The sequence below is a fragment of the Vicugna pacos genome, chromosome 5 (genome assembly GCF_048564905.1).
Source record: "Vicugna pacos chromosome 5, VicPac4, whole genome shotgun sequence".
Lineage (NCBI taxonomy): Eukaryota > Metazoa > Chordata > Mammalia > Artiodactyla > Camelidae > Vicugna > Vicugna pacos.
Window position 1 is genome coordinate 58,027,336 of NC_132991.1, and position 13,834 is coordinate 58,041,169.

Consider the following 13,834-nt stretch of genomic DNA (forward strand, 5'->3'; position numbering starts at 1 on the left):
CTCTCTGATCTGGGTTCTTCAAGTGTCCTGCCCAAACTAACAGCTTCGACATCACCTCTAACTTGTCCAAAAACGGAAATTCTCTGGCCTCACTCCAACCAACAGAATCAAAAACTGGGATAGGGTCCAGCAATCTGTCTTAACAAAGGTAATTTCAGTACAGGCAGGATTTGAGAACAATGTACAAAGGGGCCAGTTATATTAAATAAATAATATGTGTAAAGAGCTGGGCAAATAGTAGGTGCTCAATAAATAGTGATTATAGTTATTATTATCCCAGGAACAGAGAGGCATTGCACAGAAATTCTATTTCTATTGCACAGAGATAAAGTTAAGCAGGTATTTCTTGTCTTTGCTTTTTTTTCTTTTAAAGCCAAGTCTTTATTTTCTTGCTTAAAAATAAAAACAAAACTGAAAACAAAATAGACCTCGGGAAAAAGTCTCCACAACAAAAAAGAATAGGTATGCAACCGTGGCTTCTTATATATAAACTTACATTTCTTTTTGACATACTTTTTAGTATCTTTTGACTTCTTTTGAAAAGAAGAATATGATTAATGTCAAAGGTTTTACAATTTTATTTTAATTCAAGTTTCAAATTGCTTATTCTACAATTAGTTTAAGCCTGAAAAATATTAGAACTATTATATGATCCAACAGTTCCACTTATGGGTATTTATTTGAGGAAAATGAAAACACTAACTCTAAAATATATGTATATAGACTGCCATGTTTATTGAAGCACTATTTACAACAGCCAAAATATGGAAACAACCTAAGTCAATAGACTGGTGAATGGACAAAGAAAATGTAGTATGTATACTTATACAATGGAATATTATTTAGTCATAAAAAGAATGAAATTTTGCCATTTGTGACAACATAAATGGACCTTCAGGGCATTTTACTGAGTGAAATGAGTCAAACAGAGAAAGACAAATACCGTATGATTTCACTTATCTATGGAGTCTAAAAAGAAAGAAACAAAAAACAAACCCACACACAGATACAGAGAAGATTGGTGATTGCCAGAGGTGGGGTGGGCAAAATGGGTGAAGGGAGTCAAAAGGTACAAACTTCAATTATAAAATAAATAAGTCATAGGGATGTAATGTACAGCATGATAACTATAGTTAATACCATATTGCACATTTGAACGTTGCTAGGAGTAAATCTGAAAAGTTTCATCACAAGAAAAAAAATCCTGTAACTGTGTATGGTGATAGATGTTAATTAGGCTTATTGTGGTGATAATTTCAAAATGTATACAAATATAAAATTATTTTACATTGTACACCTGAAACTAAGATAAAGTATGTCAATTATACCTCAATTATAAAATAAAGTTTAAAAATAATTGAAAATGGTTGACCATGAAACAATTAAGCTTGTAATGATGAAAGGTACAGATTTATTTCTTGAGAAATAAATTCATTACATGGCAAATTTTATGGCTTGTCTTTTCCTTTTTATTTATTGCAGAAACTTCAAAAAGGACACACTAGGATTAATTAGAAATGTTAAGATTGTCCAAAAAAGGATTACCTAGATTTGATCAAAGTCAAGACAAAGAAACTTACCTGGAAAATTTAGCAGTACAGAGAAATGCTTCTGCTTTTTTTGAAAAATATGATCGGAATGAAGTACAAGAGTTGCTAACAACTGCCCTAGTTAGCTGGTTGTCTGCCAAAGAAGATGGCCGCTCTCAACTAGACACCCCATGTGGAATTATGAGTCAGATGAATAATGTAGCTTTCTCCACTGCAATCCTACTCACTCCTGTGGACACTACTGCCCTCTTGGACTATAGAGAAGTCCATCAGATCATAAGGGAATTGGCTATTGGAATTTATTGCTTAAATCAAATCCCGTCAATCAGTTTAGAAGCTAACTATGATCAGAGTTCTTCTTGTCAATTACCTCCAGCTTATTGTGACACCAGAATTGGGCAGATTCTGATCAGTGTTGACTACATGTTGAAAGCACTATGGCACGGAATATACATGCCCAAAGAAAAGCGAGCCAGGTTCTCTGAATTGTGGCGAACCATCATGGACATCGATCCAGATGGGAAGCCTCAAACAAAGAGAGATATTTTTGCAGAGTTTAGTTCAGCAGGTAAGAGAATTTAATTTGTTTTATTTTTATTAGAAGTCTTTTTTAAAATTTAGAAGTAATTTATCAGTGACTCAGTTTTATGTATTTAGCCACATTTTTCAAATTCCAAAGAATCTATGTTTTCAGTAAAACTTTAATTTTTTTTTCAATGTTACCTCCTGAATTCTGGTTGGGACCTGAGCCACAGAAGTGTTTGTTTGCCATCTATGCTATTTGCTGTATTTGTGGCTAGATTGCTGTGATGTTCAGATGCCTGGGGAATAAGGTTTGCTTGATGACAAGAAGGCAGCCTGACTCACCTGCTGCAGGTTGGGTTTCCAGATATGTTTCAGGCTCTTAGCTTTTCTTTACCAGCAAGCAGTACCATCTCTTGGAGATGGTGTCTCTGTGTCTCAAAGACGGTTTAGATAGCTAATAGCTCTCATTTCCAGGCAGGGTAATCAACTTCTGTTGAGAGCAGGCTCCAAGAGTAGTAAGTATAGACAGAAATTCTCCTCCTCTGGGAATGTTGCAATCAGCACAAATGCCACTAGGTAGGTGCAGAGTACCAGAGGATCAAAGGATCGCTGGCTTCTAAAAGATTATAGCTCTAAATGGAACATAATAAATTTCTTCTTGTTATTCAGGGCTTTGGGGTAACTGGGGTGAAGAAATGCAAAATACTGCCAGTAATGTCTAATAAATTCCATTAATTTCTGTGTTGTCTTGAGTGGTCTCGTAGTTCCCTCTTAAAGGCTACTGATACTGTCACATCATGCAGATGCATTGTTGAAGAGAATATGGCATGGTCAAAGTCTTCAAAACATTTTGTAGCATTTACCCAGAAGTGAACTCTGGCACTCTAGGACCTCCAAGGCTAGTTCAGGTTGTGTAACTAAATTAAGATGTCATTTTCATAGTTGATGACCCTTCGGTCCTGGAAGTTATCTAGTAATCTGTTCACTAAGTTACTGGACGACAGTAGAGAACTTGGCACAAGTCAAATGACATCTTTGCATAGTTGAATTGGCTGAGATGCGTCTGGAAAACTAAGTTACATTGTTTGCCCTTCTTGATGGAGATGATGCCAGGAGCTTTGTGAAGACCTGAGCTCTGTGGAGGTTAAGGATCAGCAGGAATGGATAGTAGTTTTTAACGTTAGAGCTTTGACGATTTTGACAAAAACTGGGTTTGCTTTTCTTCTTTTTCACAAAGATTACTCTGAGACTCTCCTTAGAGAGGAGGTGGGACTAAGGAATCATCATTCCAGTCTGGTATGTGTCAGGCAAGGCAAAGCCCAGAGCTGACAGACTGTAAAGAAACAATGAGCCTTTTTAGATTCAGATATCTCGATGAAAACTTCCATTAGAAAAGTCAAATTCTGGACCGTGATCAGGGTAGAGCTGTACATTGAGGATTCAGTCATTCATATGTTAAAGTCACAGGAGCCTTTGGATTATCCAGTGAGAGCATCAGTAGTAAGAAGAGACATGGCCGGGGCAGGAGGGAGCATATGTCCTGCTTTGTAACTAAGGACAGAGGGCTCTGGCTTAGCTGATGGTAAAGTCAGATGTATCAGGCAACTTCATGCCCCAGCATCTGGTCTATTGAATCCAGCTATCTGTCTTATTGAGGCCACCCTCTATGAGGATTTTCTCACAGTTGTGCTCCTTTGAGGGGAGCAGACACACTTAGGAACATTCTAATAAAGTTGCAAGTGGAGTTGGGGAGACCCAGAGACTAAAGTTGCCTGTCTTCCATTGCCTACGTATTCAGGGGTGATACTCAAAATAAACCACCGGCACAGCGTGAGCACTGACCAGTCAGAACAGACATCAGCAATAATGAGACCTCCTGCTTGTTGTGTGTACCCTTTGCTGGATCATGGAGCTTCCCAGGCTATCCCAGGGGAGGGAGGCATTCAAAGAGCTCAGGGCAATCCAATTTATCAAGCAATGTGGAAGATTTCAATATTTTAACAATGTGGCCATATTGATACATAGCTAAATGTCAGTCCTGGACAGATCTACTTAATTCTCCTTTCCTGGATGGGAATTCATGTCTTGACCATTGTGATTCTACCTCTAAAATATCTCAAAATCATCCACTTTGGTTTATCTCTACTACAACACCCTGATACACCCTTTCTCCAGGCTTACATACTGCAACTGCCTTCCGACTGCTCTCTCTGCCTCTAATCCCCTTTTCACTGTATATAAATAAGGTTGGAAATCTTTGCAAATCCAGTGACTCTACTAACATGTGCCTGGGAAAAGTTGTGTCTGTTACACTAAACTACTTTGTAGTATTGACTGCTGAGCAATCAAAGAAGAGTGCCAGATAGGGTTTTCGTCTCCCTCCACTTCACTGTGGGAGTCTGCTGAAGAACCAGCAAGTGCTTCAGGCACTGTACCAGTGGTGCGGTGCAAACAATGGTAAGTGGCCAAGCAGAGGCACATGAGACAGGCTGGAGCAGAGGAGACTCACAGAGGCAGCAACAGAAATGGATCCAGGTTCCTCTCATGCACCACATCTGGAGCATCACTGTGAAATCCTGCAGGGCCATGCATCAGACTCCAGGAAAGGGACCTGGACTCTTAGAAAATGGGGCTTTCATGCTGCATGCTTAAGGAAACACAAGGTCAGAGACCAGCATACAAGAGCAATGTATATGAGCCTAGGTAACCCCCCCGAAATTAAAGCCTGAAATGGGGGCTTAAGGCAGGGTAGTTTATGAGAAATTACTCCAAGGAATAGGAGTGAAGAACAGAAAAAGTGAATAAGAAAGGAGGAAACATCAATCCAAGCATGTGTCATTGAGCTTTCACCATCTGGATAATTGGAGACAGCTTTGCTGGGACTCTCTGAGGAGTCACCTGGAATATGCTTTAGGATTGGCAGCCCAAAGGATGGAAGAGTGGAGCATATATTCCCTGGCCTTTCTCTATACTGGTCAAAGGTTGCCTGGGGGTTAACTCCCTCACACTTTCAGATTTGTTCATGCATCAGAATGAATGGCTGGATGGGTTCCATCAGGAGTCCAACACAGCAGTGGTAGAGAAGCCCCAGGGTAGTGCTGTGTCTACGGCAAGGTGCAGTCAGGTTATATCTGTGCGGAGCTGGCCCATGCACCAATGGCTAGAGTGAAATATATGGTGTAGGAGGAAGTGAGGTAGGAAACAAAAGGTAAAAGGGGTCTGATACCGAGTGTGACTCATGGAAGTTTGGCTCCAGCCCTGTGCTCTCAGCTTAGTCCTCATAGTTACAGCTGTATGGTGGCAAGCTAGTGGCAAGAATTGCTATATCATCCTTCACATTTGGGGAAACAGCACCTCCTCTTTTGGCTTACTGAGAGATTGGGTTCAAACCTTACAACTGACCACATCACTGCCTTAAACACTGTGCTCCAGTGGATTTCCAAGGAACTCTGCAGGAGGCCAACTCTTTTTGTGGAAAGGCAGACTGCTGGGAATCAGTGAGGCCAGGTTAAACTTCACCTCTCTGATAGCTTTGCACTGTACAAAACCACCAGCAAACACTACCTTTAAAAAAACAGTAGTTGGGAGTATGGGACTTGCAGATACTAACTACTATATATAAAACAGATAAATAGCAAAGACCTACTGTATAGCACAGGGAACTATATTCAATACCTTGTATTAGCCTATAAGAATTTGAAAAGAAATGTGTGTGTGTGTGTGTGTATAGCCGAATCACTATGCTGTACACCAGAAATTAACACATTGTAAATCACCTATACTTCAACTTAAAAAAAAACAAAACAGCAACAGAGAATACAGCCCCCCAAAATCTGACCATATTATCCTGTTGGCTGAGAGGGGATTTTAATTAGGGCAGGTCCCTTGATCTGACCTTATTTAATTCCCAAAGCTGGTCAAGTGAAGTGGTTTTTCTTATGGCTCTGCTCATTCCCTGTCCTTTATCTGGAATGCCCTTTTCCCTCACCCCACTCTTCCACAATCTTCCCCATGTTATTGCTATTCATTTTGAGACTTGATTCAGACAAGGTCTCCTCTACTCTGTGCACACTGTACCATTTTGTATTGAAATTATTGGCTTCATCTGTTTTCCTTAAGAGATTTCCTGTGTTTGAGAGCTTAAGAGGACAGAAAAGTGTGTCTTTTTAGTCTTTACATTCTTGTCACACCTATAGTATATAGCAAGTTTTTAATACATGTAGAAATTAAATGGTTTATAACAATGTAAGACAAAGGGAATTGAAGGAAACTCAGGTTTTTAGTTTGAGGAACTGATAGTGGGTTTTTTTTTTTTTTTTAACGGTGATAGGGAATGAAAGAAAAGCATATTTGGGGGAGAGGAGGGATGGATTTTGTTTGGGAGTGCTTCTGTGACATTCAAGTAAAGATTTCTATTAGGCACGGAGAAAGAATCTGGAGTGCAGGAGCAAAACCAGGGTAGGAGATAAGATTAAAAGAAACTAGCGTAGAGGTTTTAACAATAGACTCTTGTGTTCCTCCCCCCATCTTCCAAATTCAGTTATATCCAATTTTAGGTTAAGTCATGGCTCATTTTTTTTCACTTTACTATGACGTTGTATATATCTTCCCAGCTGATTTGCATAACATGCTACAATCACATTACCTTTAATTAATAACTGTGACATAAACAATTGAGTCATTTTAAAAGGTTAGCTTAGTTTTCTATTGTACTTATCATCTCAGCCTCAAACTTTTGGTCAGAAATACGGAGCTCCTGGCAGCGCAGCGATAGATCCGGTAGCGCAGCAGTTCCGTTTTCCCCTCGGAGACGTCGCTCTCCACACTTCCACCCTCCTTCCGTCTGAGCGGATTGATTCGTCTCTAGGCACTTTCCTTTACTGCTCTGCGAAGTCCATTCTCCCATCCCCCATCCTTCCTTCCCTCCTTCGCTCCCCCAGGCCTCCTCATTCCAGTCCCGGCCTTTCCTTGAGAGGCTCTCCGCACCCTCCTGGTGACCCTTGCTGTTTGTTCTGGTGGGGGCGGCGGGCGGGAGGCGGGAGCCGGCTTGCTGACGGGTGCACCGCACTGTGGAGTGATCGGGGAAGCCTTCTCCCCAGATGCTGTAAATGTAGGTACTTTTCCTCCAGTCTCCTGCTGGGATGGGGCGAGGAGTTTGGGCCAGAGGAGGGGAAGGGACTGTGATCTCCGCAGTTCAGCCTGCAGATTCTTCTTAACCCGGTTTTCGGCGGTTTTCAGCACTTGGCGCTCCTCCCGGCCCTCCACTGTCCCTCGGGGGGAAAGGCGATGCCGTGTAGGGAGGCGATCCGGGGTCTCACCACTGCACCTTCGTCAGACTTTGCACCAATCTTTTTTTTTTTTTTTTTTTTAAATTATGCCATGACCTGTCGTTTAGAGGTTCCATGTGCTTCCCGTTTCTAATCCTTCCTGCCCATGCCCTTCCGGGGTGAGAATTGACTTGCTGCATATTGGCTCTCAACCACCCACGCCACAAAGCTTTAGAGGTATCAGCAATGCTCTGGCTTGTATTTAGACCTATTTTAACTGTCAGAAATGCTTTAATTTCTTTATAATCTCTTTATCTTATGAACTCCTTTGCGAAAGGGAGACGAATCATAGTGGCCATCTTAAAAATCCAAGAGTATTCTGGCTTTTTTTTTTTAATACATAGATTTGAGGAAGGAAAAAAAGGAAAAAGAAAGGGGAACACATTGATGTATTATTTACAGCACATTTAAGGCACATATGTTACAAACAAACTCCACATTTTCTACAGTTGTGTTTTATGATTCTAAGCCATTTTCTCAAACCTAGATTAAGGGGTAACATTATAGATGTAACTGTGCTAGAAGACAATGGACAGCATGAAAGTCTCTAATTTCAATATAAACGGAGAAAATATAGGAAATTTGTCATTTATAATATATAGTAAAATCAAGTTTAATATTCTTGTTTCATCATAATTAGTTATAGGCAAGTTGTTTATTGTGTATGTTTAGCTTCTGTTATCAGCAAAAAGAAGGAATGTGTAATATAGTACCTGAAAAAGCAAATTATACTTTATGTCCAAGAAGGAAGCTGTTTCTCTGCTTAAAGAAAGATCACATTTCTTGTTGTTCTTCTATATTTTATTTGGTTAAAGATGGGACATATGTTACTAAATTTCCATGGTATTATATTTCTCCAAAGAGAATGAAAGTCTATTCTTTATAATTCCTCTGGTCTGCTTAGTTACCACTTACCTGTCTGCTTTCCTTCTTGGACAATTGAATTGGCATTTCATTGTCCCTTTACTGTCATTTTGGTTGGATTTCAATGAAACCCTGTGTTTAATCTGCTCGATTTATCCAGAAGCCAAGTATACTATGAAGTTTCCACTGTCTAAAAGTTTTCGGTGGGGGGCGGGGTAGAGGGTGGGAAGGGATAGACTGGGATTTCAAAATTGTAGAACAGATAAACAAGATTACACTGTATAGCACAGGGAAATATACACAAAATGTTATGATAAATCACAGAGAAAAAAACGTGACAATGAGTGTGTATATGTCCATGTATGACTGAAAAATTGTACTGAACACTGGAATTTGACACAACACTGTAAAATGATTATGAATCAATAAAAATGTTAAAAATAAATAAATAAATAAAAGTTTTCTTTTTTACCTTAAAGGTTTGATTGATATTACAAAGGATCCAGACTTTAATGGAATCTATGATGAAGATATGAATGAAGATCCAACATATAATCCCAATAGCCCTGAAGAAATAGCTACATTTATGAAATATGCTGAAAATATTATGCTAAAGTTGACATTCAGTACTACACAAGTTCAACAGTATGAAAATGTTTTTATATTTGAAACAGCCTATTGGCTTACTAATGCTATAAAATATAATCAGGATTATCTTGATATTTGTACCTACCAGAGATTACAGCAAAGATTATATCTTCAAAAAAAGATTATTCAAAAACATTTTGAGAAGAAGAAAGAAATCAGAAAAGGGATAGAATACCTAAAGTTAATATGTTTTCTGACTCCATTTCTGCTGAGTTTAAAAAAGAAGATGAAAGTTCCATATTTAAGTAGTCTGCTTCAGCCTTTCTCAGGTAAGAATATCACCAAAAATTAATATGAAATGTAAATATATATTAAATTTATATTTAAATTCAATTTTGTTGCTAGTATGCAGATCCAAGCAAGTAACCAAGCTGTAGCCTGTTAGAAATAATAATAATAAAAAAAGTAATGTCTCCAAAGTAATTAAAAATACTTGGCACATTCACATAGTACATGGTATATATTGATACCAATCATAAAGGCTATTGAAAGACTTAAAATGAGTTCTGAGAAAATAGAGAAATAAGCTGTGTTCATGATGGGACAACAGTGGGACTATATATCTCATCCAAATTATAAATTAAATGCACTTCTACTTAACATCCCAATTGTGTTTTTCATGAAAGTTTAGAAATTGATTCCAGATTCATATGGAGCAGTAAAAGATCAGGAATGGTCTTTCATTTCTGGAAAAAAGATGAAAACGTATTAAAAACCTTAGTAATATACTGGCACTGTAATAAACAAATAGACCAACGTAAGAGAATGGAGAGCTGAAATTGGACCATGTTTATACGGAATTTGACAGGAATGCTGCGCAAACTATTTCTCCCACCTAGATTAGCACACAATTTGTATATTTTCACTGGTACTCAAACATGTAGACTTATTAGAGTGGGCTTTCTGGAGGGGCAAATTTTCAGTATAACTTTTGCAAATCATTTAATGAAATTCTGTATCATTAGAATTATGGTGGTGAAGATTATAATCCATATCTGTGAACTATTAAAAATGGACTCATGACAGTGCTTGTCCAGGGATGGCGGTGGGGGGAATGTTATATGTATGAAGCTAATATGCTGTAAGTGGATGTTAGCTGTATCTGTAGTGTTTTATTACTTAAATTATTGGAAGCAAATGTGATTAAAAGTTAATAATTTCCAGGTGGCAAGATTAGGACCTTTTGCATTTCTCAAAATACATTATGTACCTTATATTTATGAAACCATATTCTGCTAACAAATCAAAATATTGAATAATCCTAATCCTTGCCAGAATTTTAGAAAATTATTTTTTTAAATAAATGTTATTTGTGTGGCTTCATTACTTTCCAGAAAAATCGCTGGTTATTTTTTCGTGTGAGTGATACTCACCTTTTTCTTTATAATGTCTCTTTTTTCCTAAACTACCTCAGGTAACTTTTGTTTATTTAACTAAAGATTCTCTAAGGCACGGAGTTTCAAATCTGTTCTGGTAATTTGGAGTAAGATATTAGTCTTAAGCTCACACATATAAATCAGTAAGTAGAATAATATTTTGACCATTCTTTTGAAATGACTGTACAGTGAAACTACAGAAGAGCCCCAAATATGATATAAATATATTTTAATATTTAAAATATACGTTAAGAACATAAATAATTTTATAGGATGTAATTGCCAAGATTTCCATTTCACATGGATTTTTTTTACTATGTGTGAAAGAGAATTTAGACCTGTAAAATATGATCACTTATATGCTGTTGTTCAGTTTTTAAACAAAAGTTTGTTTTCGTTTTTGGAGATGACAATGTCAAGACAGAGCGAGAATTGCCTCCATTTATTTATGGACAAGATTTTAAATGCCAGAATTTTCACTACAAAGCGGATCAGTATTTTCATGTTCATGGAGGAATTGAATTTGATATCAGCACCCCTTCAATTGAGAATGCTTTGGAAGATTTTAAGGTTTAAATTATTATTGTTCCTGAGATGGTTTGTCATTTCACAACTCTAAAATTTTATCCTATTCTCCAGCCAGAAGGAGTCCCTTGGTACAGGCATGAGGCAGCTCTCTAAATGATTATCTTCACAACTCACTAATTTCTTCATGCGTTATGTAACATACATGAATTAAGTGCAGCTATATCTAAGGTCCTGTGTTAAATGTCAGAGGTAAAATGATAAATAAGCTAGGTGCAACTATCATCCTTGCAGTATTTATAGACTTCTAACGGACCATATTTGCTCTGGAATAGTTAACTGAAGCATACAGTAGAAATCCCTGAACATTCACTACATATTCTTCCATTTTTCTCAAAGATTAGTATTGGAACAGAGATTCTCTAGAGTTTGAGAACATTAATTCTTTATCTGGAATTTAGTATAAACATAACACACTTCAATTGTCATTGCTTTTCTACCTTCTCTATATTATACATCTTTTTTTTTTTGTATTTTCCCCTCAGTCCCAAATTAGGGATTGGATACATGCAGTTATTATTAGGATCTTGTGGGATATTTCATTAAAAATTTGTCCTTTACATGTATAAAATTTCATCTGAAAGAAGTCTTATAGTTGTTTATATTTGTTTAAAGATTTCTTTTAGTAACATAACTTATATTTTAGAACAATTTAGAAAAAATACGGGATTGTGCTGCTAATACATTTGCAGAAGAATCAGGATACAGAGAATATTACTCAATACCAGTCATGAAATTCAATGGAAAAAGGTAAGGAACTTTTAGTAATTACTCAGTTATCACAACTTTGAACTCGTTCAAAGCAGAAAACAAGGAAAGTGTCAAAATGCAAGGGCTAACTTAAAAACCTCCGGAGGGAGATCCTATAACAATAATAACCCCCACGAATGACTATGGGCTTAAAAAAGTATTAAATGTTATATTTATTACTTCATATACTTTGATACATTCTGTGTAATAATCCTTAGACATTGTAATTGGTTCTTACAACGAATCCAGTGGTTACCTGGCGATGGTGGTGGGGCTCATATCCTGTGGGCCCAGTGAAAAGCAGTGGACTCAGCACACAACCCCTCACTGCCATAAGGAATATGATTTCCTCTTCCTCTGCTGGGTCTCTTTATGCCGGTCATCTCTTGGAGCCCTATATTTCAGTATTACTAGATCTTTTATGTGTGTTCTTGAATTTTCACACCTCGACACCAAAATTTGTAAATAAGGGAAATAAAGCACAGAGGAAACATTTGGGTTGGAGGAAGAGACTTGAGATTTTAAATCATGTAGGAGTTCGTTTTTCTTAAAGTCACGGAAGTAGTTGAGAGGGTAGGGCCACATCAGGAACTCTGGTGAACAGCAGCTTTTGAAGGGGGCGGGGAGCAGCAGAGGAGTGAGCAAAAAGAGACTGAGAAGGGATGATAGAGGTAGAGGAGAACCAGGAAAGAGCATGGAAACCACATGGGGAGAATTTTTAAAATATGGAAATAGTTTAAAAGCATGAAATTCAACAGAGAAAAAGGCCAAGTCAATGTAAGATTGAAGAGAGCCCTCTAAAGTTAGCAGTGACGGGAAGAGAATTTTAGATGTGGGTATAGAAGGCTCTATGTAATAAGTTGAAAGGTAAGGAGCCTCACTTCCCTGGAAATTAGCACAATGGAACAAACTTCTTAGCACCCTTAGGAGAACTGATAGTCCCTGAGCAGCAAAGTGAAGAGCCATGGGAGGAGGCTACCATGGTCAAGAATACTGTATTACAGCATTAAATAGCTGCATTTAGAGCAGAAACCCAGGTAACATTTAGAGGCTTCCCACTAAGCAGAGGTAGGGACAGCAGCTGAGGCACTCACCACTGAAGTCAGGGGATGGGGAAAGATACCGCATGGGCAGAAGTGGAGGAAAGCTACCATTTTCTTTTACCTGTAATGATTAGCAAACACAGGGAGCAGAACCATTCAAATTTTGTCCTTTTCCAATCCAGAGTGAGAGGGGACTGGGGCTGTTGCCTCCTATGTCTCAAGGACCTGGTGGGGGGGTTTCTCTAGTCCACTGCTGCAGTGAGTAAAAGTCAAGGAACCGTTATGCAAAGCATCATTCCAAATCAGACTCACAGTAAACTCTTGAGAAGGTAAATGCAGACATAATTAGATTAAAAGAGTTAATATATAACTTTGTAAGAGGAGGGTAGCAGATGATTAGAAGGTAAACCTAGAACTCCTTCATCCAGAGTTAGGGCTTTCAGTGAGTTTTAGGCAGTGCCCTGGTCAGTGGCATGGGAAGGACAGAGTCAATTACAAAGGCCAATGTAGAGAAGATACTTGTTATGAAAGACTTGATTAATAACAGTTGATAACTATGTTATTAAAATATGTAATATTTTATAATGAAGTATAATTTAAACAATGTTTTGTATTTAAATTATAATTGTTATAGCAAAAGTTTTGCCAGCATAGGAAGAAGGTAGCAAATCACTTCCAAGTCAGAAAAAAACTTGTTTTTTTCTTTTCTTTCTTTCTTTCTTTTTTTTTTTTTTTTTTGATAGCTACTATGTGATCAGTTTTGAGCTTGAAACTTTCTATCAGCAACTATATAAGACACAGTGGTGGGGAGCCATAAATGAAATAGTGAACACTCTGAGACTGAAAAGACTTCCACTGACAGATGCTCAATTACATGAACAATTTAAGAAAAAATTTGGTTTCAAAAAAGCTATGAAATGCAAGGTATTTTAGTGACTACCATATACTTTGCTGTAAGAAATTATATATCTCAAACTTTTATCATAGGGATAAATAACAGGTTAAATAGTCTTCAATATGTAATTAAGAATCTACATTTTTGCAGCTAAAAAGCTATACAATTTTGGATTTCAAATTTCTGGCTGGGTTACAAAACAACCTGTTTAGAAATGGAATTGTGATTAATCCTAGTAACGGCTAATATTTATTGAGTGCTTATTTTGTAT

General features: G+C 37.6%; 1 protein-coding gene across 14 annotated transcripts in view; it reads left to right on the top strand.

Annotated features, from left to right (window-relative positions):
- Positions 1 to 13,834, top strand: part of ANKAR (ankyrin and armadillo repeat containing) — a 57,475-nt gene that overhangs the window by 634 nt on the left and 43,007 nt on the right. For 7 of the 14 annotated variants that reach the window (XM_072961292.1, XM_072961293.1, XM_072961291.1 and 4 more), the window contains exons 2-6: positions 1,483 to 2,118; positions 8,746 to 9,183; positions 10,697 to 10,860; positions 11,522 to 11,625; positions 13,412 to 13,592. In XM_072961292.1, the coding sequence (XP_072817393.1) occupies positions 1,518 to 2,118; positions 8,746 to 9,183; positions 10,697 to 10,860; positions 11,522 to 11,625; positions 13,412 to 13,592 (1,488 nt within the window). In that variant the 5' untranslated portion in view covers positions 1,483 to 1,517. Of the gene's footprint in view, positions 1 to 1,482; positions 2,119 to 7,053; positions 7,186 to 7,492; positions 7,580 to 8,745; positions 9,184 to 10,696; positions 10,861 to 11,521; positions 11,626 to 13,411; positions 13,593 to 13,834 lie in introns of those variants that run through there. The other 7 variants (XM_072961285.1, XM_072961287.1, XM_072961289.1 and 4 more) reach the window with 6 other exon arrangements.